The sequence below is a fragment of the Syzygium oleosum genome, unplaced genomic scaffold (assembly GCF_021117445.2).
Source record: "Syzygium oleosum isolate NSW1041296 unplaced genomic scaffold, Sole_v2.1 Sole_v2.10, whole genome shotgun sequence".
NCBI classification, from domain to species: Eukaryota; Viridiplantae; Streptophyta; class Magnoliopsida; order Myrtales; family Myrtaceae; genus Syzygium; species Syzygium oleosum.
Genome location: NW_026607494.1, coordinates 3,374,201 through 3,397,731, shown reverse-complemented (window position 1 = coordinate 3,397,731; position 23,531 = coordinate 3,374,201). Strand labels below are relative to the sequence as shown.

At 42.1% G+C, this 23,531-nt stretch overlaps 4 protein-coding genes across 5 annotated transcripts; 2 read left to right on the top strand and 2 right to left on the bottom strand.

The window, feature by feature from the left end:
• Window positions 1-211: 211 nt before the first annotated feature.
• Window positions 212-3,044, bottom strand: LOC115678700 (rhodanese-like domain-containing protein 9, chloroplastic). 2 transcript variants are annotated; one of them, XM_030602114.2, is made up of 6 exons: window positions 2,884-3,044; window positions 1,544-1,794; window positions 1,251-1,401; window positions 736-821; window positions 546-650; window positions 212-457 (listed from the first exon to the last, which is right to left on the bottom strand). In XM_030602114.2, exons 1-6 carry the CDS (start codon window positions 2,916-2,918, stop codon window positions 387-389), a joined length of 699 nt encoding a protein of 232 aa, XP_030457974.2. In that variant the 5' UTR covers window positions 2,919-3,044; the 3' UTR covers window positions 212-386. The 2 variants fall into 2 exon arrangements, with proteins under 2 accessions (XP_030457974.2, XP_030457975.2); XM_030602115.2 differs by having other exon boundaries at window positions 1,544-1,830; window positions 2,884-3,031.
• A 987-nt stretch (window positions 3,045-4,031) lies between these two features.
• Window positions 4,032-8,926, top strand: LOC115678626 (CDK5RAP3-like protein). The gene is made up of 10 exons (XM_030602014.2): window positions 4,032-4,188; window positions 4,391-4,525; window positions 6,363-6,457; window positions 6,597-6,691; window positions 6,806-6,941; window positions 7,051-7,200; window positions 7,289-7,804; window positions 7,959-8,167; window positions 8,337-8,469; window positions 8,591-8,926. Exons 1-10 carry the CDS (start codon window positions 4,128-4,130, stop codon window positions 8,720-8,722), a joined length of 1,662 nt encoding a protein of 553 aa, XP_030457874.2. The 5' UTR covers window positions 4,032-4,127; the 3' UTR covers window positions 8,723-8,926.
• Window positions 8,927-9,859: 933 nt separating this feature from the next.
• Window positions 9,860-12,440, top strand: LOC115678628 (uncharacterized). The gene is made up of 4 exons (XM_030602016.2): window positions 9,860-10,038; window positions 10,550-11,086; window positions 11,703-11,768; window positions 11,928-12,440. Exons 1-4 carry the CDS (start codon window positions 9,901-9,903, stop codon window positions 11,985-11,987), a joined length of 801 nt encoding a protein of 266 aa, XP_030457876.2. The 5' UTR covers window positions 9,860-9,900; the 3' UTR covers window positions 11,988-12,440.
• A 357-nt stretch (window positions 12,441-12,797) lies between these two features.
• On the bottom strand, window positions 12,798-15,363 carry LOC115678627 (squamosa promoter-binding-like protein 9). Its single transcript, XM_030602015.2, has 3 exons — window positions 14,774-15,363; window positions 13,650-13,789; window positions 12,798-13,581 (listed from the first exon to the last, which is right to left on the bottom strand). Exons 1-3 carry the CDS (start codon window positions 15,211-15,213, stop codon window positions 12,959-12,961), a joined length of 1,203 nt encoding a protein of 400 aa, XP_030457875.1. The 5' UTR covers window positions 15,214-15,363; the 3' UTR covers window positions 12,798-12,958.
• Between the last annotated feature and the right edge of the window lie 8,168 nt (window positions 15,364-23,531).

Genomic DNA, 23,531 nt, shown 5'->3' with positions numbered 1-23,531 from the left:
ATCATCTTTGAGGCTTCTCTTGGCCATCCGTTGGTCGAGAGGCATCAAAATAAGGAAATTATGAGGTCCTCGGTAGGTATAGACGGTATTGGTAAGGAGGTGCGTGCAGAGGCAACTAAAATCCCCGAGAATTTGGTCATCCAATTTGTCCGTGCTATGCCAAACAGACCGATCTCAGCGTATGATCAAGGATCAGAAATGATACGATACGGAAAACAATTCAAACTCTTAAAATTATCTGTGAAGAGAAAGCGTATATTTAAGTGAGACATCGTATTAATCAGATTATTTTACAAATATTGGCAAGAATCGCTACTTCAGGGTTCTCGTTGGTAATATGCAAATCGCAATCTACAGAGAAGTAGCAAAATTTCGGGTTCTCTGGCCTAGCTCGCAGGGGCCAATTGGAACAGCTTCTCTGCCTGGTCTGGGAAGAAGGTTATGAAAAGAAATGCGCCTAGGAAGCCAAACCAGCAAGAAAATAATCAGCAAGCGCGTCAAGCATATATTCGAGGGCTTGGCGCAAAACGTCTATGAAAACTTACAGATTAGCACAGTTCCAAGAACTGCAGAGATCTTGCCTTGAATTGTGACCAGACCGGCTTTTCCTGCATTTTGCAGCTCTGTGGATCCTACCGAATCGAACGTCCCTGCAAAATCAACAATTCTCGCCCTTCATGTTCGTGGTTTTGCTAAGAAGAGTAATTAGGAAAACGGGGAAGGGATCCAACTAACCTGGCTTTGCTGATTGAAGGCCTGATGTTATGCATGCAATGTTTCCGTAACCAGCTTGTTCGAGTTTATTAGCAGCCACAGCAGACCTGACAAGAGGAGAAACAGAGAAATACATAATCTGACTAGAAGAGTGTGAAAGACAGGAGTATCTGTTCCTTTTGCAGTTCTCTGTGTTCTATTTGGATTAAGCATGTTACAGATTCATGAAATATTTCTTAAAAGTATTTTGAAAAGAGTATCGTCGAACGCAGAATAGGTCACGAATCAGATTATTATTGGTGCTATGGTGTACGTTAGTTGCCAGATATGATGTCCGAAGCTGGATGAGTTTGCCATTGCACTGAGTTCAACTCGAATATCTCAGTCAGGAGTGGATTGGCATGATCATATGACATGCACAGATACTGCACACAAAGTAGAGACTCCATGCTAAATTCTCCCAAATTGACATCAGAAGAATGCTCCAGTATTGCTTTCAATTGTAGCCTGAGCAAAAAGGAGATACTAGGACTAACCTCAAACCTTCCTGACAAACCAGCAATATCTTACTTTGGGGTGAAAACTGGCTTTTGACAGATTGCACAAATTCAGGATTCAGTTTGGTGAATGGCAAACCAAATAACAATCCTGCGAAATTGTTGTGCAGTTGCCTCTTTATAATTGTGCCTGTACACAAGAAGTTGAAGAAAGAGTGAGGAAAAAACAAGCTTAATGCAATCAAATTAGAGACAAAATACAGCATATGCAACTAAACTTCAAGGAGTTCAGACAAGTATAAGCCATCCATTTGTAAAGTAAGAAAGAGTACCAAAGTCGTTGTCTTGGTTTTCTATAAACAGAGGAACGTGATAACAGGATTTTATATGCGCTCGCTCAAATTGAGTTCTGTCCCTCACGTCCAGAACTGCGTATCCCTCTACGGCTATAAGATTCTTCGCCTCTTCCGCGTTCACAAAGTTCACTTCTGCTCTGACCGCCAAATGTTTCCTCTTGAACGGTTTTCCTGACATATTCCCTCCCCGGTGAGTGTCGAAGACCAACCAAGACGTCCGAAAGTTGCTGAAAAGACATTCTGATCCTTTACTCCATGTTCATCTAAAGTCGAGTTTCAATTACTATGAAATTCAATCACATACTTGACGGTACAATATCAGTTCTATAAATTATCAAACTGTACCAATATATGCATAACGTGAGGAAAACGATATCGGTTCCATAATGATACTTCCATTCAAAGTCTCAATACAGCAGCAGGCTCTAGCAGTAGACAGCTCATACACTTCTTACTTTTGACTAAAGATTTTAGGGAAAAGACAGTTTGTGCAAAGCCTAAAGTATTGCAATTCACAAGATATACGGTCATGTAGACAATTGTCCTAAGGCAGTTATTAAGCATACTACTGAGTAAAGTACTCGATTTCTAAAGCATAGATACGGAGCCCACGCATCACGACGAATGTCAGTACATCAAAAACTGCAAACTAACTTTCCTAATGCACTTATTCAAAAGCACCCTCAGGGTAGTTTTCTAACAAAGAATGATGCCACATGTTCTGCGAATGATTTACAAAGTTCAAACATCAAGCGATGTGGCATTGGCACATTACTCAGTATAACAATTCGATGGACCGCTTTTAACTAAACCCCAACATATTGGTAGCCTAGGCCCCAAGTCACCTTATGTGACACTTTCCGGTTTCAGAAGCAAGAAAGAATGAAACTTGAGGACTGTGATTTCTTTCACCATCTTCTTCATCTTCTCCTTTCCCAAACTTCTGTTACCAGGAAACTATCTGCACACAGCCCGGATTCGCCTCTCTGAGAGAGTGAGGCGGAACGAAGTGTATTTACATTTATCAAGCTCAGTGTTGCAACTGGCAATGAGATCGGCCTTGAGACATACAGTGAGACCAGACTTGCGCACAGAGAAATCAGTTTCCCTTTGGAACCCAGTTTTCAAGGAGGCACACCCTCCATGGGCGAGGAAAGCAAGGAACTTCCTAATACCCTCAGGAGCCCCCCAGCAATTCACTCTACACTTTCAAGTTGAGAAAACAAGAAAAGGCGAGTAGAAATTCAAACTGAGCAAGCACTTGGGTTGGTCCAGACGGGAAGAGAACACACAGGAGGGGAAAAAGAAAACTTCACCTTTTGAAAGAGAGGATTGAGCATGTCCCTGCCATCTCTGCCCTGCTCCGGAGGATCTCTCTGCTCCCTCTCTCTCTCTCTCTCTGCTCTCTTCTGTTGGGATGCAAAGAGCTTTGTTGGGTCTTGGAAGCCACGAGCTCGCGAGTGAGGGAGAGAGATAGAATTTGAGAGGGGCAATGGGCTGCTGCCACGTGGCGCCAGTGCTGGATATGCTCCTCCCGAAACGATTGTGATCTCGGTGCTGATGTGGACCCATTTGCCCTCCCGAGCTGCTGCTTCTAATCACTTCTGGAGTCGAAGCAAGTACCGGGTGAGCTCAAATTGAACATGGCTGCATTTCACCTCGTCAGGCGATTCATACGACGTAGGCTTATATGCACCAAGTGCAACTAAGATATTTTGCCAGAATTGGCCCGAAATATATGTCCCGTCTTAATCGTAATTCATATGAAACGAACATAATCATTTGAGACATTTCTGAGGAATTCACCGTGATCGAATCATAAATCGAGGTACGCGGGATGTGTACTTAAACTTAATCGTGCAAACCATGCCATCAATTATAAGAGTGATCGGGTAATAAGCCTTTTAATCATTATAATCATATCATAATTTTTTTATTGATTAAAAAGTACAATTCAATTCTCAACGTTTTTTAAAATAGTGCAATTACCGTTGTCCGATCGCATCAATTGAGTTCGAAATTCAATTGCATTTTAAAGGTAAGATCAAGTACCTCCAATGAACTAATTCCTCACGAGGCTTCTCGCAAAGTTGTTGCACAATCATCGATCCGACAAACACCGATGTGATAAAAAAAAAAATCGACCGCGTTAATTGCTATGTACGATTTCTAAGGGCAAGACTTTTGTGGACAATGTAATGGATACCAAAATTGACTTACGAGTAAGAGAATGTCCCTTGTTTTTTTCTCAAAATTGGAATAAATGCGTCATGCGGTATCAAAATTTAAAATTTGTAAATAAAAATTAATTCAAGATATATATATATATATATATGTTATAAGTAATTTTTTGGAATTTTTAGTGATACAAACATTTTCTCTTTTTATAAAAAAAAAAACTTAATGAGATGAGACAACGTTGTAACGCCCGAAGAGGACGACCGTGAAGTGAAATCCGACACGAACTTCAACTCCTTCTACTTCTTCTTCTTCTTCATCTTCATCGTCTTCTTCTTCCTTCTCTCTCTCTCTGAAATTCCACCGCAGAGGAGGAGAGAACATGCAGGCCTCCGACGACGTCCGCAACCTCCCGATCGACATCACGTTCTCTCGCCTCGGAGGTAAATCGCATCTCTCCGCCTCGCTTCCCTCCTGCTCGCGGCGATCGTGTTCGGGTCGGAACCCGATTTCCCTTGCTTCGGTTTTGAATTTTTGTGAACTCGGGATTCGGAAACCCGCGTCCCCATGTCGGGTTTCGGTCGGTTCTTTGGGGGCTCGCCTGTCCTTGAGGTTACTGATGATTTCGCCGTTCAAACGATGCAGAATGGTTGGTCGATCGGAAGAGGATACCGTCCGATTGGCGGAAGCGGCTGGCGGCGATAAGAGGTCTCGTCGCGAAGCAGTTCCCCGGCCTTCCCAAGGACGTGGATCCTTACTTCCAGACCCTGGACCCCGAAGGTTTGCTTTCGATGCCTCTCCGCCCTTTTGCGTGGACGGCTTGTTCCGCCTTTCGGCTGAACGAACCCGTTAATTCTAGTGGTTTCCGTGTGAGAATTGAGAGCGCGATGGTGTTGTTCGGCGTGATGTGCTGACCGGATGAGACTGTGCATTTGTTCTTTGATTCTGGGTTCTCTTTCGATGCGGCAGAGGGGCGACCTTTATTTGTAGTGTCGTCAGTTGCGAAAGATTCAGAGTTTAGGGCTTGTCCTGGCGGTCAAAAGAGAAGCTGGGTGGTGTATTGTCAAAGTTTTTTATGCAATGTACTCGGATATACTCATAGGAAGATGTTGATTTTCTAGGTGGTCTTGTGGGAGGTACTATTTGCATTATCTAGTTACAATCGAGTCATGAGAAGGCTTTGCAGGACGTGGCTATGCGAATTGCAGAATTTCGCAGAAATATTTATGTAACTGAAAACAACTGAAAAGCCCATTGCTGGGAGGCAGCTTAATTGAGCTTAAGCTGAGCTAGTTCATTGAACAGTATACAACGAGTAGGAAGTTTCTCCTATCTTAGAATCCCCCCAACTTTTCTTGTGGAAGGAAAGAAAAATAAGAACAGACGAGAAACTAGGTCCGTAGTTATTTTTAGATGGACCTTGAGATGCTTTATAATACAGTGCACTCATGGACTCCCCATGTCCTGGCCCCTAGAAACCATCAGAGTCAATTACATGTCCCAACAAGGTGCTTATTTTATCATGGGAATAGCTGAAAAGTTTGAAATTGAGCGTTTTTGCTTTCTGTTTAGGAAGCAGGTGGTTGATAAATCTTCGTTTGTGTGAGCATATTACCTGTGATTTTTGTGAGTTTAAATTGAGTTTATCTATCGAATTAAATATTTGTGGCTCTGCATATTTAACTTGACCTTACAATATTCCTTTTTAGGAATCAAATTTTTGATAGATGCATGCAACATTCTTTAACGATGCAAAGAGACTTTTAGTTCGAGATTCTCTTTGACTATGTCAGATTTCCAATCTGCTTAGCATTGTTTAGCATCGTCGCAGGGCTTTGGGATTCATTGTGTTGCAGTTTTCCATATAATAGTTGGAGCTATGACTTCAATAGCCATTTTGGGAATCACCTCAAGGTGCCATGGTGACTTAAATGTTTCATATACCCAAGTTTGATAAGGTGAAAGTTTCATGCATGATTACAAAAGCAAAATAAATATAGATAGTTGAGAAGTGAGACCGATCTTCTTAAATTATTTTTATTGTAAGTGAAGAATCTTCAAATCTCAAAAGTAATGTAAGATTGGGAAGGACAGGGCTGCGACTATTTCCTAGAAGTCCCCGTGTAAGTTTTAACAATTCGTATTATTTTCACTTCTTCTTTTGAGTGCATGGATATTCTATTGGAAGCACCATTGGCGTCTGCTAGCAGAAGTGAGCCTTCAAAAAAGCACCACTAAACACCTGCTTCGTGATTCTAAATAGCATCTCTTAAGTTTGTGGACGTTTATTCTTTGGACATTTGTAATGATGGCGTCTGCTAGCAGAAGTGAGCCTTCAAAAAAGCACCACTAAACACCTGCTTCATGATTCTAAATAGCATCTCTTAAGTTTGTGGACGTTTATTCTTTGGACATTTGTAATGATAACGAGACTTGTATGCTTGTATATACAAATTGAATCAGGAACATTTAGTGAGTATTCTTTGGGAATTTTGTGATTGTGTTGTTCTGAGAGGTGGATCACGAAACCCATTTTTATTTACTGTAAATTTTCTGGTTGCATGCTTGAGAAGAAGTGTTGCTGTGTCATCATGTGATGATAGCCTGTACTTTTCAGGGATTGGATACTTAGAGGCCAAACAGATATATGATATTCTCTTAAAGTCAACTCCAGAAAGCAGGAACATTTTTGGCCGGCTATCAGGTGCTGCCGTAAGACCTCTCTCTCTCTCTCTCTCTCTCTCTCTCTCTCTCTCTCTCTCTCTCTCTCGCACGCTCGCGCGTGCGCCCTCACACACACTCTTCTGTGATCTAAAGGATAATTCTTGGATTGGATTTATAATTTTGGCAGGGTTCTTGGGAGACAATTGTTCGTTCTTTCGAGAAAGATCATATATTCCTAGGCGAAGCTGCTCAGATAATGATCCAAAATGTCAATTATGAAATGTAAGTCTATTCCTTGATATGTTTTGCTGAGAGGATAGAATGTGTAGAGTACATTGCAATATGTTTTTATGTGATAGGCATAATCATATCATTGATACGTAATGCCATGTGAAGCCCCTATCAGAAGAAACAAGTTCAGAAGATTCAGCAGCAACTAGCAGAGCTGGAGCGTAGAGAAGTTGATATCAAAAGAAATGCAGCTTTGTCAGCAGCTAAATATATAGAGGCTTGTCAAGAGCTTGGTTTGCAGGTTAAACTTCTGAATCTAGTCCATTAAAATATTGTGTGCGCACTTCTACCAAGCTAAAGAATAGCAACCTTTTCTATAGGATTAAAGGGCATCCATGTCTGCTTTTCAGGGATCAAATGTGAGGTTTGAACTCTTGGAAACTGCAAAATCACTTCCAAGCACATTTAGCAAAATTCTGGAAGTTATAAACAGCGACTCAATGTCTCGAGCTATTGAGTATTACTCAAATTTTGTGAAAGATGCTCACACAGAGAAGGATGTAAGGCAGTAAATTAGAAATTATTGAAGATCCATTGATTGGTTTTCGGTCTGATTGTGAAGATTAATTTCTTGAAACATGTTTGCAGATATGTCCTAAGAGTGTTGTTCCAAACTTGATAGACATTCGTGAAAATCCACCGTCTTTGAATGTTTCTGCTGTCTCTGATATCACAGACTCTGCAAATACTCTATCAGGCTTCAATGAGACAATCGGTGATGTGGATGCTGCTGCAGATAATATCGATTGGGATATCTCAGTGGACAATGCTGCAATTGATTGGGATATTGGGACTGTGGAAGAAACTGATGACGGTGGTAATGGCTTTGGTACTTATGAAATTGTCACAGCAAGTGAGGTCAATGAAGCCGTCGAACCTAATCAAAATCAACCAAGCAATGCTGGACAGGACACATCAGTGTCAGAGATATCTTGGGATGTTAGTGTTGAAACACCTCAAGTTGATGTCATTGATGATGTTAGCTTGCCCAATGTAGGTGCAGTTAATTCACCAACTGTTGCACAAGCTGCAGAAACAGAGGAAGGTCGAAGCCAGCTTTTAGATACAGAGTATAGAAATAAGATTCTCGATGATCTCTATGAGGTAACGTTTAGTTTGTTGCGTCACTCAATGGTTCTTTCCCAATTTATGGTTCATCTCATGGTCACCTGCCAAATTTATTGTGTATTGCAAAGATTATACTGACATTGTTTTGGACTACATCTCTTGTTATTACCTAATTTGGTACTCTCATCAGATCAAAGCCTTTCTCCATCAGCGATTAGCAGAGTTGAGGAATCAAGAGACATTATCTTTGCAGCATCAAGTCCAGTCAGTTGCTCCCTTTGTTCTACAGCAGTTTGCTGCTGATGTCATCGAGCCAATGATTTCAGACATTTCATCGGCCATTTCTCTTCTGACAAACAGGAAAACTCGAGACTTAATCATGATATTGAACTCCAAAAGGTGCTTTCAGATTGATGGTCTGTCCATTGCAATTTCTTTTCAGTTTTCAAAAATGTACGAAATTCGTTGCTTTCACTATATGAAGTTGGGGAGTTGCCACTCTACTTTCTATTTCCTATAGTTCAAGGGAAACATACTTTAATAACTCCTTTGTTTCTCCGAATCGTAGATTTTTGGACAGATTGGTGAGTTCGCTTGAGGAAAAAAAGCACCATGAAGCTAAGTTGAAAGAGGGGTTAAAGGACGTTGCTGCTAAACACATGGAGCTGCAGAACTCGCTATCTTCATCCTGGCCAAAGCAGGTATGTTCGTTCTTGATAGCTTGTCGTTCGAGGGGGAAAAAAAGGCTTTTGCTGCATGTTCTGAATTGTCTCGAGAGCGGAGATCTAATTTAATTCTGAGTGGTTTTGGTGTTGACTACAGGAAGCTGCTCTTCGGAAAACCCGGGAGCTGAAGAAGCTTTGCGAGACTACACTTTCGTCCATGTTCGACGGAAGACCGGTTAACATCATCGGAGAGATCAATACCTTGTTGAATATCGGAATTGGCGCATAGGCTTTAGACGTCGCGCGAGCGAAGGGGGGGCATTCCTGCGGTGATTCTCAATTGAATTCGTCTGCCTTGATGCGATAGAACTCTTCAGTTAGGTGTTAGGAAGTCTCTTTCTTTTAGAACGTAGCATTCTTTGGGGTACCTTTTCACAGACGTTCTACTTACATACTACATCATTTACCATTGCAACTAACACAATTTCTCTCTTGCGCGGGTCCTCTATGCTTGAGTGGTTGCTCGAAATAAAGAAGCTTTGCCCCTTTCTATTCGTTAAAGATTCCCTGCGCGACGGCTCTCCTATCCTACGTAAGAGCTTTCGACTCAGGATTCTCTCGACACACCGTGGAAGCCAACAATGGCTCATCGTTCTTGTATGGATCTTGTGTGGATTGGTTGCGAAAACTCATCGTTCTTGTATGGATCTTGTGTGGATTGGTTGCGAAAAAAATCTATTCAAGCGGCATGTGACAGAAAGTATAGAGAATGGCTTCCATCCGTGGGTGTCGGACGCCGCACCGAGTGGTGTTGCTGCTTCAGTCCCACTCACCAGTGTGAAGTACGATTCCTTACTACTAAATTTGTCAAATGAGTGGGTTGGATTGGGTTAAAAATGGTATGACCTAAATTAACTCAGTTAACCTGTTTTGATCGATTTTCATGCAATATAAATTTAATGACTCGTACCCAATCGAACTCATACTCAACCCATAATTAATCCGATCCATATTGTTAAAACACTTCTATAGTTAAGCCAATCTAGAAAAACTTCCATCCAAATTGAGGTGAGAGCATGAAGCAAGCGAGCACAAGATCAAATGAAGGCAAGAGAAATTGAAGATAGAGTCATAGATGTGGGTTGTGTTTAATTAAGTTGCAAACTCATTTAATATCCATATTATTTTAAGCTTCACTATTTTAAATCTATTTATAACTCATTTAAATAAAACCATTTAAGTGAATATGACTCAAAATATTCGACCAAAATATATAGATATATATATAAAACTCAAAAATAAGCAAAAATTCTAAATTTTGGTAAATAAAATCCAAAATGGCCAAAGGCCCATTTTGGGTTCACTTGAATGAAGCCCATATAGCGGCCCATTTCTTCTTAATATCTTCTTCTTCTTCTTCTTGCGTTTCTTGCAGGCACGCATTGAGAGAGCTCGCTCCTCTCTTTCATGGCGGAATCAACCGAGGACGCGAGCAGAAACGGAAGGGACGACGAAGGAGATGCAGACGCAGAAGATTACATGGGGGACCTCTCTCGCTTCCTTCCTTCCGACGAGCCCGACCCTCCTAAGCGCTCCTCCAAGAAGGTACTGCTCTCTCTCTCGCCGCCCCCGAACCATCTACCCCTCACCGATCACAATTCGTTTCGGTTCTCGTTTCGCCTCTGGGTGTCCAAGTTTCTCTTCCTCTTTCGTGTATTTCGTTTCTCCGGCGTGCTATCAGCCAGCCATCGAGGCGCAGAATCTCCTATCTTAACCGATAGTTTCTTCGCCTTGCCTCTAGATAAAGCGAAGTCGATAGTATAGCGTGCAGTTTCTTGAGGAAAACGTATGTGGGTATGAATGTTTAGAACTCTACGTCACTGACCTCGCATTGCGACTTCATGAGCCGCCCGGCTCCGGCGACATTCGTTTGCGGGCTGAAGTTGATGTTAACTTTCCTTTTCTACGTAAGGAAAGTTTCCCCTGCGCAGATTAGCCGCTTGTCGTGACACGATCACGCCGGTCGTTTTATGTTTTGTTTGGATATATGTTGTGGGTGTTCATTGAGTGATGAATTGGGTTAGAGTAATGACTTGATACTCTGGACTTTGGGCAGATTTCGAATGCTAAGCCCTTGCCTGTTCAATCCTCCAACAAGAAAACCAAGTTCCTTAACTGGCAAGAAAGGCGGAAACTTGAGATAGAGCGGAAGCAACAAGAAGAGGATGAGCAGACTCTGGCCGGAATCGAGGCTCCGATTCCGGAATCCAATGTCGGATTCAAGCTTTTGAAGCGGATGGGCTACACACCCGGTTCGGCCCTGGGAAAGGAGGGTTCGGGGAAGGCTGAACCTGTGGGGCTCAAGATTCGGCGCTCGCGAGCTGGTATTGGAAGGGAGGACCCACATAAAGAGAAGAAAAAGCAGGAAGAGATTAGGTCAGTGAAGAAGATAAGGAAAGAGGAGTCCTTGATGGAAGAGTTCGGATCTCGGCAAAAATCACAGTGGCGGAGTCGGAGGATATTTGTAAATTTCCAGAAGGCAAAGGCTGCACTGGATCAATTAGAGAATAAGGAATTTCCGGAGCCCGAGAAGAATGAGGACGAGGAGGAGGGTGAACAGGATGAAGAGGAAGAGGAAGTAATTACGGAAGAGGTATGTTCTTTGATGCCATATACCAGAATCCAGATTCTCTTTAAATCTCAGTTTCATTCATTACATTTAAATGGCTTTGGCTTGCTCATTTTGTTTCCTAGAAATGGTGAAACATATTGTTTTAATGGAGTGAGGTTTTAGTTTCAGACTATCATATGCTTTTGTTGCATCCTTGGTTTTATGGCAGTGAAAGTAGGTGAAATGACAGTGAATTAGTGATGTGTAGTGCGTGACTGATATCATTAAGAGGATTTTCTACATTCATTGTGCTGTGCAACTGAATGGTTCTTTTTTCGTAACTCGTGAAAAAGTTTGTCACCCATTATGTTCATCTGATTGAAGATGGAGGTTCAGTTAATTAAGCAACTGCTTTTGCCTTTCTTTGCAGTTCATCTTAAAACTCTTCCAAATTTGTGGAAGTTCATCTGTGTGACTGAAATTCCGTAGGGGAAAATTTGTCAGAGATCTGCCTCTGTTTATTTCTCTCAAGTCCTTGAATATAAAATGTTGCATAAGCATCTGTTCACGAAGTTCATTGCTGAATCATATTTAGGATGGCTCATGGATAATGTGGCACTACAGTTATGAATGACTGACTGCTTTCTGCTGCATACAGGATTTACTGGCTGTATTGATGAAACTAAGAGATGAGTATAACTACTGCCTCTTCTGTGGATGTTGGGTGAGTTAGCATCTTGCAGTGGTTTCATTTGGTTACTGTTCGATTAGATGAGTGCATCATATTACATTGTAAGCCAGCAATGTAAGCTGGAATGCTACTTTTAGTAGTCGGGCATTGAATATTAGTAAGATTAACATGTGGGTACAATTCTCTTCTCAGTATGGATCTAAAGAAGAACTGTTATCCGACTGCCCGGGGACAGAAGAAGATGACCATTAGAATGCCAGGACGAAATGATTGTCCACTTGCCACAAACTTGAATGGTGCAGCTCGTGATACAAAAGTCAGAGGAAGAAACTTGCTTTTGGTCAGAGAATTTTCGGATCGATTTATTTGGTGGACTCATTGGATTTATAACTCTGGTGCACGTTTAAGAAGCAACGACTAATGTGTCCTTGATTGCTATGTGCATCGGAAGTGATGCAACCGTGGCTGATTTATGGATTATTTGCCTTGTTCGAGGCAGGGGGATAAAGGTCATTAAGATTTCTACTCACATGCTCCATTCCGTTGGATTGTCTAGAGTTGTTGCGTAGCATGTTCTCGAGAAGCATCAGACAGGGCTAGCTCTCCCCATGGGTTTCTTGTAATCAGTCGAAATTTCACTCATGTAACATTAATATATGTGCATACCACAAAGTGGGCGCAACTTTATTCTTTTGATTGGCACTCGGATTTTGGTGTTAAACATTATGGTGCATGATCATTAGTGTCCAATCTGAATTGAATTTCACGTTGGTCTGCAGAAGAACCCTTAGTATTTTATACTGAAGAGCATCCTGTTAACTACGCCAAGATCAGTTAATACTAGCATCTCCCGTTTGATCTTGATGCTTACATGCCCTTGCTCTCTGCTGGGCTCGTCATGCTCTATGGATGCTAGCTTCAAAGTCGGAACTGGAAAGTACTTGGCATTCAACTCCATTATCACTGCCTGGTATCTAGTAAATAACTACATCCTAGTCACAGAGAATTGACGCTGCTCGCATTAGAATTGGAAACAGTTGCGGCCAAATGACAGTTGAACAATTGGAAAAGTACAGCATCTTACTTCGTTACATTGTGTTACATTGTTCTTAAGCAGAAAAAACAAGGTACGTCGATACAAGATGAGCTAAATCCAGAAAGCAGGAATCAATGTCAAATTCCTTAATATACTCTGGTTTTGCAAATTCTACAGAACTGGGTGCTTAGAGCGACCAGTGCATCTGCTGAGTTGAGTTGTAATTCTGAGAATGATCTTGGTCCGTGTCCTGCCTCCTGCTCTGCAGAGAGAACTCGAGGCCACTTGAGAACGGACCATTGAGAGGCTGTGACACATGACCTAAACCAAGATCAGGGGCGATATCTGGCGCACTGCCGCCAGCCTCATTTACCTTCAAAGCCCACGAGGCGCTAGAAAAATTGCTGACAGCAGCATCAAGAGGACTTATTACTTGAGCCCCGACTGAGGCTTGAGGGCTCAGGACATCGCTGTTAAGTGCAGGACCCGATACTTGACTTGCAGAGTCCGACTGTTGGTTTGACAGAAGAGAGAGAGCACAGCTGGGGTTAAAGCTTTCTCCTGGAGGAATCCCGGGACCAGGAAAGCTGGTCCCTCCCACCGATGGAGACGGACCTTGAAGCAAGAGGTCATATTGATGATTTTGGGGACTGCTCTGCCACAAAGGATGTAACTGGAGTTTTTCCTGGCCCAGGGTCTGATTTCCACGTCCCTGGTTGGATGCTTGAGCAGCGATCCATGCTTCACTCGGAGGCGGCCTCGGATATGTACTGAAGTCCATCACAAATCCTGCGCCTCCAGTGCTGTTATCTGCAAAGCATCAAATATAAGCACAGATGATAAATTAATCCAACACTCAAATAGAGAAGATACATCACCATAAATAGAGGAAGAGAAGCGAGTGTGGCGAGAGGGGAGTAATGATCCAGGAGGTGGCTTCCTACGACGCTCGTTATGACCGGCCAAACGTCTGCGGCAACTTCTTTTCCCTTGGTCAAATTCATTAAGCTGATGGAACCTGTTAAACGCACCAGAATTAGAAGCCGACAAATTCCAACAGCAATGGAAGAAGAGCAGAAGGCATAAAACACTTCAGATCATATCTGAGAACGTTCGAGGCCGGGCACATTAGCACGGGGCAATCCTAGTTCAGTAAACAGAAGCCACCGACCAAACAAGGCTCATACACGTTTTGAGATTACAGTAACACAAAGAGTACATCACAGATTTTACTAACAACTGAATTCCGCGAGATCACATTATATGATTGAAATCCAGACAAGCCAATAGCTGAAACAGGATCACGCATCAAAATTTGCAGTTTACTCTTGAAAAGGAGACAAAACAATTACCAAGAACAATTTTGCAAACCAGTCACCATTAGCAACTAAGAAAAGATCCACCGACCGAATAAGACACCATCCCAAGAACCCAAACAAACAGAAACAAAACATTGAAAACAAGCACCAGAATCAGAAAAAAGAAAAGAGTCACCCAGACCCAGGCCAATTAGAACCAACACAAAGGACATGAAGAGCACTAGTCAACTATTCATAAGACTTGATCCAATTAAGAAGCAGCAGAATCACCCAATGCCCAAAATGAACCAATGACCCAACTGTAAACACGAGCTCAGTTACCTCCCAAACAACAAAGTAATGCCAACTCAAACGGCCGCACGTCGGAACAAGTAACTGAATTTTCTACTCAGTACACGGCCTGTCCGAACGGATCGATTCCCACTCGCCGTGTTTGACTCGTCGTCAACCCGACATAGAAATTGGAAATGTTAAAAGGAAAAAGTAAAGCGGATTCTTTTTTCTCAAGAGTTAACCATCCTTCAAAGGAAAAAAGTGAGTTGAAGGACACATCCCACGCACATGACAGGGTCCGTCAAGAACTGAACTTTCCCACGAATTTTGCCCAAAGAAGAACCCAAGCAAAATACAAAGATGAAAAGGCCACCCAAACATAGAAGTGACCGAAGGGCTGAGGGCGAGACCTGCTGCACTGTTGGCAAAACCTCTGCTCGAGGCCGCAAACGACGACGGTGGGCGACTTGGAATGCGTCCCACACACCTTGTGCCTCGAATAATAGGACTTGGCCCCGCTCAGATCCACATTGCATCCCTCCACCTGACACCTCGGAGGCTGCTGGGCACCGCCGCCGCCGGCCGCCCTCGCCTTCTTCGGCGGGGTCCCGCCGGACCCGGACCCGGACCCTGACCCCGACCCCGACGAGGTGGAGCCGCCCGCCGGCTTCGCCCGGAGGCCCTGGCCCACGTCCCCGAATTGGATTTCCGGTCCGAATTTGGGGCCGTTGGCGCTGGGAGCGGCCGGGGGCGACGAGGAGGAGGAGGAGCCTGCTGAACTGTGGGTGAGAGGCCGCCTCGAACCCATTCGGCATGAGCAAGCGAGTAGGACTGGACTACTCGAGCCCATCCATTGATGGGGCTGGCTGGCTTTATCGGGCCATCACCACTCGTCTCTCTCTGTCTCTCTGTCTCTCTGTCTCTTTGTGCGTGTGTTTGTGCGTTGAAGAGAGAGTGAGAGGGAGAGAGAGAGAGAGAGAGATGTTGTTACGGCAGCAGAGGGAGAGAGGACAAGAAGTGGGACACTACAGGGCGAGGAAGATCAAGAGGAAGAGGAAGGGAAGGGATGGCAGGGGGGGAGGGACCCTGCTCTTGCTCTGCCCTGCTCTGCTCTGTCAGCTTCAAAATTTAATGGAAGGGATGCAAGCCGACTTAGAGAGAGAGAGAGAGAGAGAGAGAGATTCACTGAAAGACAAGAGGGAACAGTCTTTGCTTTAACCCCCCCACAAAGAGAGAAAGAGAGAGAGAGAAAATCATGGGAGTCCATCCATTGATGGGGCTGGCTGGCTTTATCGGGCCATCACCACTCGTCTCTCTCCGTCTCTCTGTCTCTTTGTGCGTGTGTTTGTGCGTTGAAGAGAGAGTGAGAGGGAGAGAGTGAGAGAGAGAGATGTTACGGCAGCAGAGGGAGAGAGGACAAGAAGTGGGACACTACAGGCCGAGGAAGAGCAAGAGGAAGAGGAAGAGGAAGAGGAGAAGAAGGGAAGGGATGGAAGGGGGGGAGGGACCCTGCTCTTCTCTGCCCTGCTCTGCTCTGTCAGCTTCAAAATTTAATGGAAGGGACGCAAGCCGACTTAGAGAGAAAGAGAGAGAGAGAGAGATTCACTGAAAGACAAGAGGGAACAGTCTTTGCTTTAACCCCCCCACAAAGAGAAAAAGAGAGAGAGAGAGAAAATCATGGGAGTCATCGTTTCCCCTTTTCTTGGTGGGACGGGCTCTGTTCTTTCTCAAGAAAAAGAAAGAACACAGTCTCTTCCCCCCCCCTCCCCCTCCCCTCGTGTTTGACAGATCAGATTAATCGCATTTAAGAAAACAACAGAGACCCACGTTGAACAAGTGTCTTCTAAAGCATCTCCATTTGAATTTTCATCAATTTCTTTTACTTTGTTTCGGTTTTCGGTAAGTGTTTCCAGAGTCGGTCTTTCACCAAAGTTTATGATTCACGCATTAACTTCGATATCGTGATTGACTTTATCTGCCGAATTCGCGATGGTATAGGTTCATACAACTTTTTTTCGGTTGTGGCGGATGTGGGGGTGGGGGAGGGTGACACCCACCCCCCTCAAAAGTTTGATGCTAGTAGGGCTTTAGGGTTAATTAATATAAGATTAGGAGGTTCTTATTGCTCTGCCTTAAAAGATGATTAAAAGGTTCTAATCACCTGTTGTGAAAAAGGAGTGTCTTATGGATTGTTATATTTTATGTGTTCTTTTGTGTCCTTCTAAAGAAAAGATTTGTGATCAAAAGTTAAATTATTTAATTATATGTAACGATAGTAACTAACCTCGGCGTCTTTCGAAAATAGGAAACTTTACGGAATAGATTTTAGGTATTCCCAAAATAGCAATTTGTGTACTCTTTTCGCGAGTTTTATATTATAAATTTGTCATCTTAGAGGAGCTTCTTCTTATCAAGAAACCTGTGTTAATTGATTACGGATAAAAAAAAGAAAAAAAATCATCAAGAGCCTTAAATTATACTCACTATGACATATTTACTCTACACTTTTTTTGTTATATAAAAAATCTCAAACTTATACTTTTATGATCCATTTACCCTTTGTCAATGTTCCGTCAATTAGCACACTATTAAAAATTTGCTTACATGGATGACGCAAATAGTGTTGACATGGAGCCATATGACTTAAGTGAAAAATATATATTTTTTTTATTGGAAAAAAATTGGCCTAATTCCCTAAAAGGCCCTTAACTTTATATCCGGTCCTAATTCTACTCGAGCTTTTTTTTTATTACAAAAACCCCCAGCTTAAGTCCAGTGTACATTTGCCTTGAAATTTTTTTCGTTTAAAAAAAACCCAACTTTAGATTTGGTTTCAAATGTACTCCAAAGTTTTTTGGGAAAAGACCACAAAAAATCCCAAACTATGCCCATTGTGATACATTTACCCAAACTTTCTTTTGTGATACCAAAAATCCCAAACTATGCACATTGTGACACATTTACTCTCCGTTAGGGCTTTATTAAAAATTTCCGTTAAAACTCTAACGTGGTTCTGACATGGTGCTCGCGTGACGCCACATCAGAAAAAAAAATTTAAAAAAAATTCAAAAAAATCACTGTTCATCGCGAGTTACTGTTGATCGTCTTCGAAGTTACTATTCATCATCTTCTCGCTCGACCATAGCTCTTCCGGAGCTCGTCCGTTGCTGGCCACTGCCACCTAGACCTTCGGGAGCTTCGTTGTAGTTGCCAACCATGGTAGTCGCGAGCTCGAAACTTGGCCATGGCCGTTCCGCTCAAGCTCGAAGCTCGGCCATGGCGGCCACTAGAGCTCGAAGCTTGGCCTGATGACAAAGAAGAGGAATATGATGACGAAGATCCACTTCGACCAAGCTTCGCCCTCAGGCCACCGCCATGGCCAAGCTTCAAGCTCACGGCTGCCAAACTACAAGGTCGAAGAATTGAAGCTCAATATTAAGGACGGGGGAAATGGCAAGGCCATGGAGGTGTCGCTCGATCTCACAGCCGGAGGTTCTCTTCCTCTGAAACTTCTCGGAAGCTATCCGGGTTCCATTGGGTTCAACTCGAATGGCTGTCTTTCTTGATGGTAAAACTTCCGATCCTTGCATTATCATCTTCTATGCACATTTTGATAAGAAAAGAAAAGCCGAAAAGGAACGAGCTTGAAGCTTGGCCATGGCCGCTTAGCTCGAGCTCAAGTGGAGCGGCCATGGCCAAACTTCAAGCTCGCCACCGCCATGGTCAGCAGCTACGACGAAGCTTCAAGAGGTCCAGGCGGCAATGGACAGTGATGGACAAGCTCCGAAAGAGCTTTGGCTGAGCGAGAAGACGATGAATAGTAACTCGCGATGAACAGTGACTTTTTTAAAAAATTTAAATTAAAACCTTCCCTCAAGTAGACAGGCAAGTTTGACGTGCTAGCTCAATGTTGTTCATTCTTTGCTATGGCCAAGCTTCAACCTCGCCGCCGCCATGGTTGGCAGCTACGACGAAGCTTCAGGAGGTCTAGGCGGCAGTGGACAGTGATGGACGAGCTCCGAAAGAGCTCTGGCTGAGCGAGAAGATGATGAATAGTAACTCGCGATGAACAGTGACTTTTTTAAAAAAATTAAAATTTTTTTTTCTGATGTGGCACCACGCGAGCGCTACGTCAGCGCCACGTCAGAGTTTTAACAGAGACATTTAATAGAATCCTAACGGAGGGTAAATGTGTCACAATGTGCATAGTTTGAGATTTTTGGTGTCATAAAAAAAAGTTTGGGTAAATGTGTCACAATAGGCATAGTTTGGGATTTTTGTGGTCTTTTCCCAATTTTTTTTGTCTAAATAAAATCATCAACTCCAACTCTATTTCCAAATCTGCCCCCGTTAGCCCTCTTTCCAAAACTCATTGTTAATCATCCCTAATTTCTCTATTTTCATATCAAAGAATAGTTTCGTTTTGAAGATAATTTCCACGTCACCTTACTGAGGTGGATTTGTTACCAATGTAGAAATGCCACATCAAACAACTAATGATAATTTTTTGACAAATGGTTAATGGAGGAAAATTTAAGGCTAGATTGTAAGTTGGTGACTTTTTTCCAAAGCAAATTTGGGACTGGACTTAAATTTGAGATTTTCTTTTAGACAAAAAAAAAAGGTTGGGGACAGAATTGGGATTGGATTAAAGTTTCTTTAAGACAAAAAAAAGTGGGGTAGAATTAGGTTTTGACCTAAAATTTGGTTTGGGGGGGGGAGGTTAGGGAATTAGGCCGAAAATAATATGACAAAATCTCGACAAAAGGTAAATGGGTCATATATGTACAAGTTTTAAGTTTTTGATGTCATAATAAATATTTAGGGTAAGTGTGTTACAGCTAATATAGTTTGGAGTTTTTTATGTCATAAGAAAAAAATATAGGATAAATTATTCACAGTGGACATAATTTGAGATTTTTTGTGGCTTTTTCCCGTAAAATAAGATAATAATTTTTTTAAAGAAATTGGACTTATAGAGTTTAGAAGCTAATACATCAAATCCAATTTCATTTTAGTGACTTTTTTTTAAAACTTTGTTGTATTTTTTACTAATTTATTGGGTCAATTACGAGATACCCCTTTAAAACCATTGAAAAATAAGTTAGGTGGTGGAATAAAACATCATTATTTTAATAAATACGGACAATTTTGTATTTTCATTACAATGTGCGGCTTTCATATTTCCAATAAATATCAACTTTCACTTTTTCCATTTGTGATAATGATTAATTAGTTCTCTTCAAATTATTTTTGTCAACACAATAGTTGGGGGTGTTAAAGCCATTTAGAGTGTAAAAATAGTACGAGCCTCTCTTTTTATCTTTTTTATTATTTCATCCGGGGATAATTTAATAAGTCCAAAAAAATGAGACTAAACTCACATTTTCCAGTTATATATTTGATACCTCATAAGAAAAACAATTTCTCCAATTTTTTTGGAAAAGATTTAAAACTTGTTAAAATGAAACACCTAATTTGGAAAGGTCCTTCATTTAGGAAACGACCTACTAACATTCGATTCTCCTTCTCTTCTATTCTTTTCGTAGTGGATTACTTTATGGAAAAAATTTTAAAAAAATTGTCCCTAGTATATTTGTCGTGCCTTATTAAATATATTTTGAAAATACAATTTTCCTTTTGAAGCAAAAAACTGATCTAAAATGGGTACTCTTTCAATTTTCAAAATCTATTGAAAAATGTGATATTCACTTTAGTTAGCTTAATTTCAACTAAAAAAAAATACTTAATCGGCGCCGCTTGCGATGTTCATGCTCGTCCTCGATGCTAATCAACATTCTAAATATGTTTCTATCCGGTCAAACCTTTCATCTAATCCTCCACTTTCTCTTTTAAAAATACTTCCAAAAAAAAAAAAAGGGACCTTTCGTTTCAGACCAAAACTTTTCCTTTCCTAAAGCAATGACCTGTCCATGCATCTAAGATAGTGCCTTTTACTTTTAGGACATGAAGATCTGTCCTTCAAATGAACTTTATACACATTTTAGGAAATGGAAAAAATACTAAAAAAGAGAAAAATAAAGGGAAAATTTCAAATAAGGACTCGAAGTGCTCTCATTTTCTCAAATAAGGACATGAAGTGAACCTTGTGTCAAATGAGAGCACTTCAATAAGGACCTGAAGTGTCCTCATTTTCTCAAATAAGGACCTGAAGTGAACCTTGTCTCAAATAAGGATCTATAGTAGCTATTTCAGTCTCAAAAAAGAGCCTAACCTTACTGGAGTCGAGGGCATTTTTGTCTTTTTCTTTCTTTCTTTCTTTCTTTTCTTTTGTGTTTTTCTCCATAAAAACAAACTCAAAAAAATTAAAATTAAACGAAGAAGAAGAAAAAAACAGTCCTCCCCTGCTTGTGGCCGCTGCCCCATCGCCGGTGGGGCAACGGCCATGGCCGGTGGGGTCGCCGGCGTCTCAGCAAGGGCCAGTGACCCTCACCAACCAGAGGCGAGGCCCTGGCCAGAACCGGGAGGGTCAAGCAATCCCAGATCTAGCGAGGATCGCCGGCCCTGCCCTCCAAGCCCTTGCCCAGGTCTGCGGGAGGGCTGCCCGACCCTCCCAGTTCTGGCGAGGGTCGGCGGCCATGGCCGCCACCTCATCGCCGGTGGGGCGGTGGCCACAGGCAAGGGAGGGCTCCCTCCCCCAGTTGTTTCTTAAAAAAAAAACATTTTTTAATTTTTAATTTTATTAAAATTATTTTTGGACGAAAATGCCCTTGATTGGCCATAAAATTTGGCCGACTGGCAAGCCGGTGGGGTGAGGCCTTTATTTGAAACTTTTATAACCACTTCGGGTCCTTATTTGATAAAAATAGAGCACTTTAGATCTGATTTGACACAAGGTCTACTTCAGGCCCTTATTTGAGAAAATGAGAGCACTTCGGGTCCTTATTTGGAATTTTCCCTAACAACAATATTTAAGCTTCCACGTTAGATTAAGTGTGCAAAAGGATATCCAACATTGATTAAATGTCTATAAATTATGAAAGACGAAAAAGACCGGTATCTTTGTTGGAAGGGGAAATTATCCAATTAGCTCTAAACTTACTGAACGGATGCTAATTCAGTTATAAACTTTTTAATTTTCCTAAATCTTTGCGCGAAATTCTATGGCCATGTAAGTAATTTTTAGTGAAATTTAACCGGAAAGACTATATTATAGGGGTGAGCATAGTCCGGGTGAACGGTTTCCAACATGGAACCGGGAACCGCCCACTAAGGACCAGTTCCGAGAAATTGGAATCGAAAACCACCCGTTGATTCTATGGATCCACTAGGGAACCACGCCGTTAAATCCATAAAACTGGTTCCACCAAGTTTTACGTAAACGGAGGTGACTGAGAGTGAGAGAAGGAGGTGATGAACGGCTATAGGCATGGCCATGAATTGATGGGAGTTGAGAGTCGAACTTCAAATTAGGGATTTTATGATTTTCAATTTTCTAAAAATGTTTTCTTTTTTTTTTGGGTTGAAATTTTTCTTAAAAACTATATATATATATATATATGTATGTATATACATATATTACTGGTTCGGTCCGGGTAAGTGGGTGGGCGGTTCCATGCCTAGAACTGGGAACCAAATCGGTACTCACATGTTCTAGTAAATTAGAACCGGGAATGGAACCAGTCCTCACGGAAACCGTTGATTCCGGGCCGGTTTGGTCCGGTTCCGGGCGGTCTGGGCGGTTCCTGGTTCTTTTGCACACCCCTACTATATTAGAGTTTTGTACAAAGGTTTATAACTAAATTGGCAAAATTAAAAAATTTTAAATTGAATTGGTATCCGTACAATAATTTGAAGACTTATTGGGTAATTTTCCATATAACCGATTTTGTGGTAGCCTTGTGCCACCGGACCGTTACTACTTGGGAATTGGGTCGGACCGCCCTAAAAACAAGTATGGTTCCTCGTTTCCATTGGAATTGGTTCAGTTTGGAACCAGATCGAATTTGGAACCGATTTCATATAGCCTAAAAACTCTAATCTTTTTATTCCAACCCCAGCCTCCTTCTCTATTTCTCATACTTTCTTCTTTCCTCTTCGCTCATGCAGCGCAGTTGCTCTCTCTCACCATAGGAGCCCCTCGCTACCATCGGCGATCCTCTCTCGGTCTCCCACTTCCACCCGCGCCCACAACAACTGAGCCCGAAGCGACTAAACTCTTTCTCTCTCTCTCTCTCCACAGCAACCCTAGCTCCACCTCTCTCCTCTGTGGCTCGCCGATTCCGATTTGTGGCCTAACTTTGTCGTCGATGTGCCTAGCTTGCCAATTCTTCGTTGGTAACAAGGTGAGTCTCCTTCCTCCTTCGTGTGTGGGATTGTCAGATTGCGATATGCGGTGCTCGACGAGCACCAATTGCCACCGCCATGTGCAGATTAGAACGCCGTCGCCTTTCCCCCATAGGTTGCTTCCAAGTCTGAGATTCTTTTGAGCTCAAAATTCACAATTTGTTCCTTTAGGAGTTTCTGTTGGCTAAGGAGATGTTTGACGGACACCTAACAATGCCTTGCCCCCTTGTTGAATTGCATCTCAGCATGTGTATTTGGTCTTATTAAATAAGTATGCCAACTACACTTATAACAAAAAAAAGGAAAGAAAGAAAAATAGGTTCTCGAGAAGACCTCGGAACCAGACAAGAAAAATAAGGAAAAATAGGTTCTCGAGAAGACCTCGGAACCAGACCAGAAAAATAAGGTAGGTTTCAAGGCAAATAGGGAAGATTCTATATTTCAAAACTGAGAATCAGTTTTAATATAATACGATGCATACGTGGGAAGTTTCAAGTTCTAGATTATGCATCTATTCACCCTAAAACTAATCACCCATATTTTGTGGGTATCTTAATTTTCGAATTTCGCACTCTTTATATTTTCGTGGTCTTATCTTGCATATGTCAAATCACAAACACGGTGTTCTAAAGCTTCTTCATCTTCTTGAACCGATCACTTCTACTTTGTAGATATCTTAATCTTCAAATTTCACTCTTTTTATATTTACATGGTCTCACCTTGCATATGTCAAATCACAAATACGGTGTTTTAAAGCTTCTTCGTCTCCGTTCTCCAAGGAAAGTTGCCTCGCGACGACACGACGTGCCTGATTCAAAAAGACAAAGCTACTCTCGACGAATAAACTCTCTCTGTCTCTCT

What these genes read in the sequence shown, in the direction of transcription:
- LOC115678700 (XM_030602114.2), bottom strand. Translation starts at nt 2,918, where the DNA reads ATGGCAGGGACATGCTCAATCCTCTCTTTCAAAAG. An exon ending in CCTTCAATCAGCAAAGCCAG is followed by an intron (nt 651 to 735) that starts GTTAGTTGGATC and finishes TTGATTTTGCAG; the next exon opens with GGACGTTCGATTCGGTAGGA. An exon ending in TCTTGGAACTGTGCTAATCT is followed by an intron (nt 458 to 545) that starts GTAAGTTTTCAT and finishes TTGGCTTCCTAG; the next exon opens with GCGCATTTCTTTTCATAACC.
- LOC115678626 (XM_030602014.2), top strand. Translation starts at nt 4,128, where the DNA reads ATGCAGGCCTCCGACGACGTCCGCAACCTCCCGATCGACATCACGTTC. An exon ending in ATGCTCACACAGAGAAGGAT is followed by an intron (nt 7,201 to 7,288) that starts GTAAGGCAGTAA and finishes ACATGTTTGCAG; the next exon opens with ATATGTCCTAAGAGTGTTGT. An exon ending in TTCTCGATGATCTCTATGAG is followed by an intron (nt 7,805 to 7,958) that starts GTAACGTTTAGT and finishes TACTCTCATCAG; the next exon opens with ATCAAAGCCTTTCTCCATCA.
- LOC115678628 (XM_030602016.2), top strand. Translation starts at nt 9,901, where the DNA reads ATGGCGGAATCAACCGAGGACGCGAGCAGAAACGGAAGGGACGACGAA. An exon ending in CTAAGCGCTCCTCCAAGAAG is followed by an intron (nt 10,039 to 10,549) that starts GTACTGCTCTCT and finishes GACTTTGGGCAG; the next exon opens with ATTTCGAATGCTAAGCCCTT. An exon ending in GCCTCTTCTGTGGATGTTGG is followed by an intron (nt 11,769 to 11,927) that starts GTGAGTTAGCAT and finishes TTCTCTTCTCAG; the next exon opens with TATGGATCTAAAGAAGAACT.
- LOC115678627 (XM_030602015.2), bottom strand. Translation starts at nt 15,213, where the DNA reads ATGGGCTCGAGTAGTCCAGTCCTACTCGCTTGCTCATGCCGAATGGGT. An exon ending in TTTTGCCAACAGTGCAGCAG is followed by an intron (nt 13,790 to 14,773) that starts GTCTCGCCCTCA and finishes TGCGTTTAACAG; the next exon opens with GTTCCATCAGCTTAATGAAT. An exon ending in CTTCTCTTCCTCTATTTATG is followed by an intron (nt 13,582 to 13,649) that starts GTGATGTATCTT and finishes GATGCTTTGCAG; the next exon opens with ATAACAGCACTGGAGGCGCA.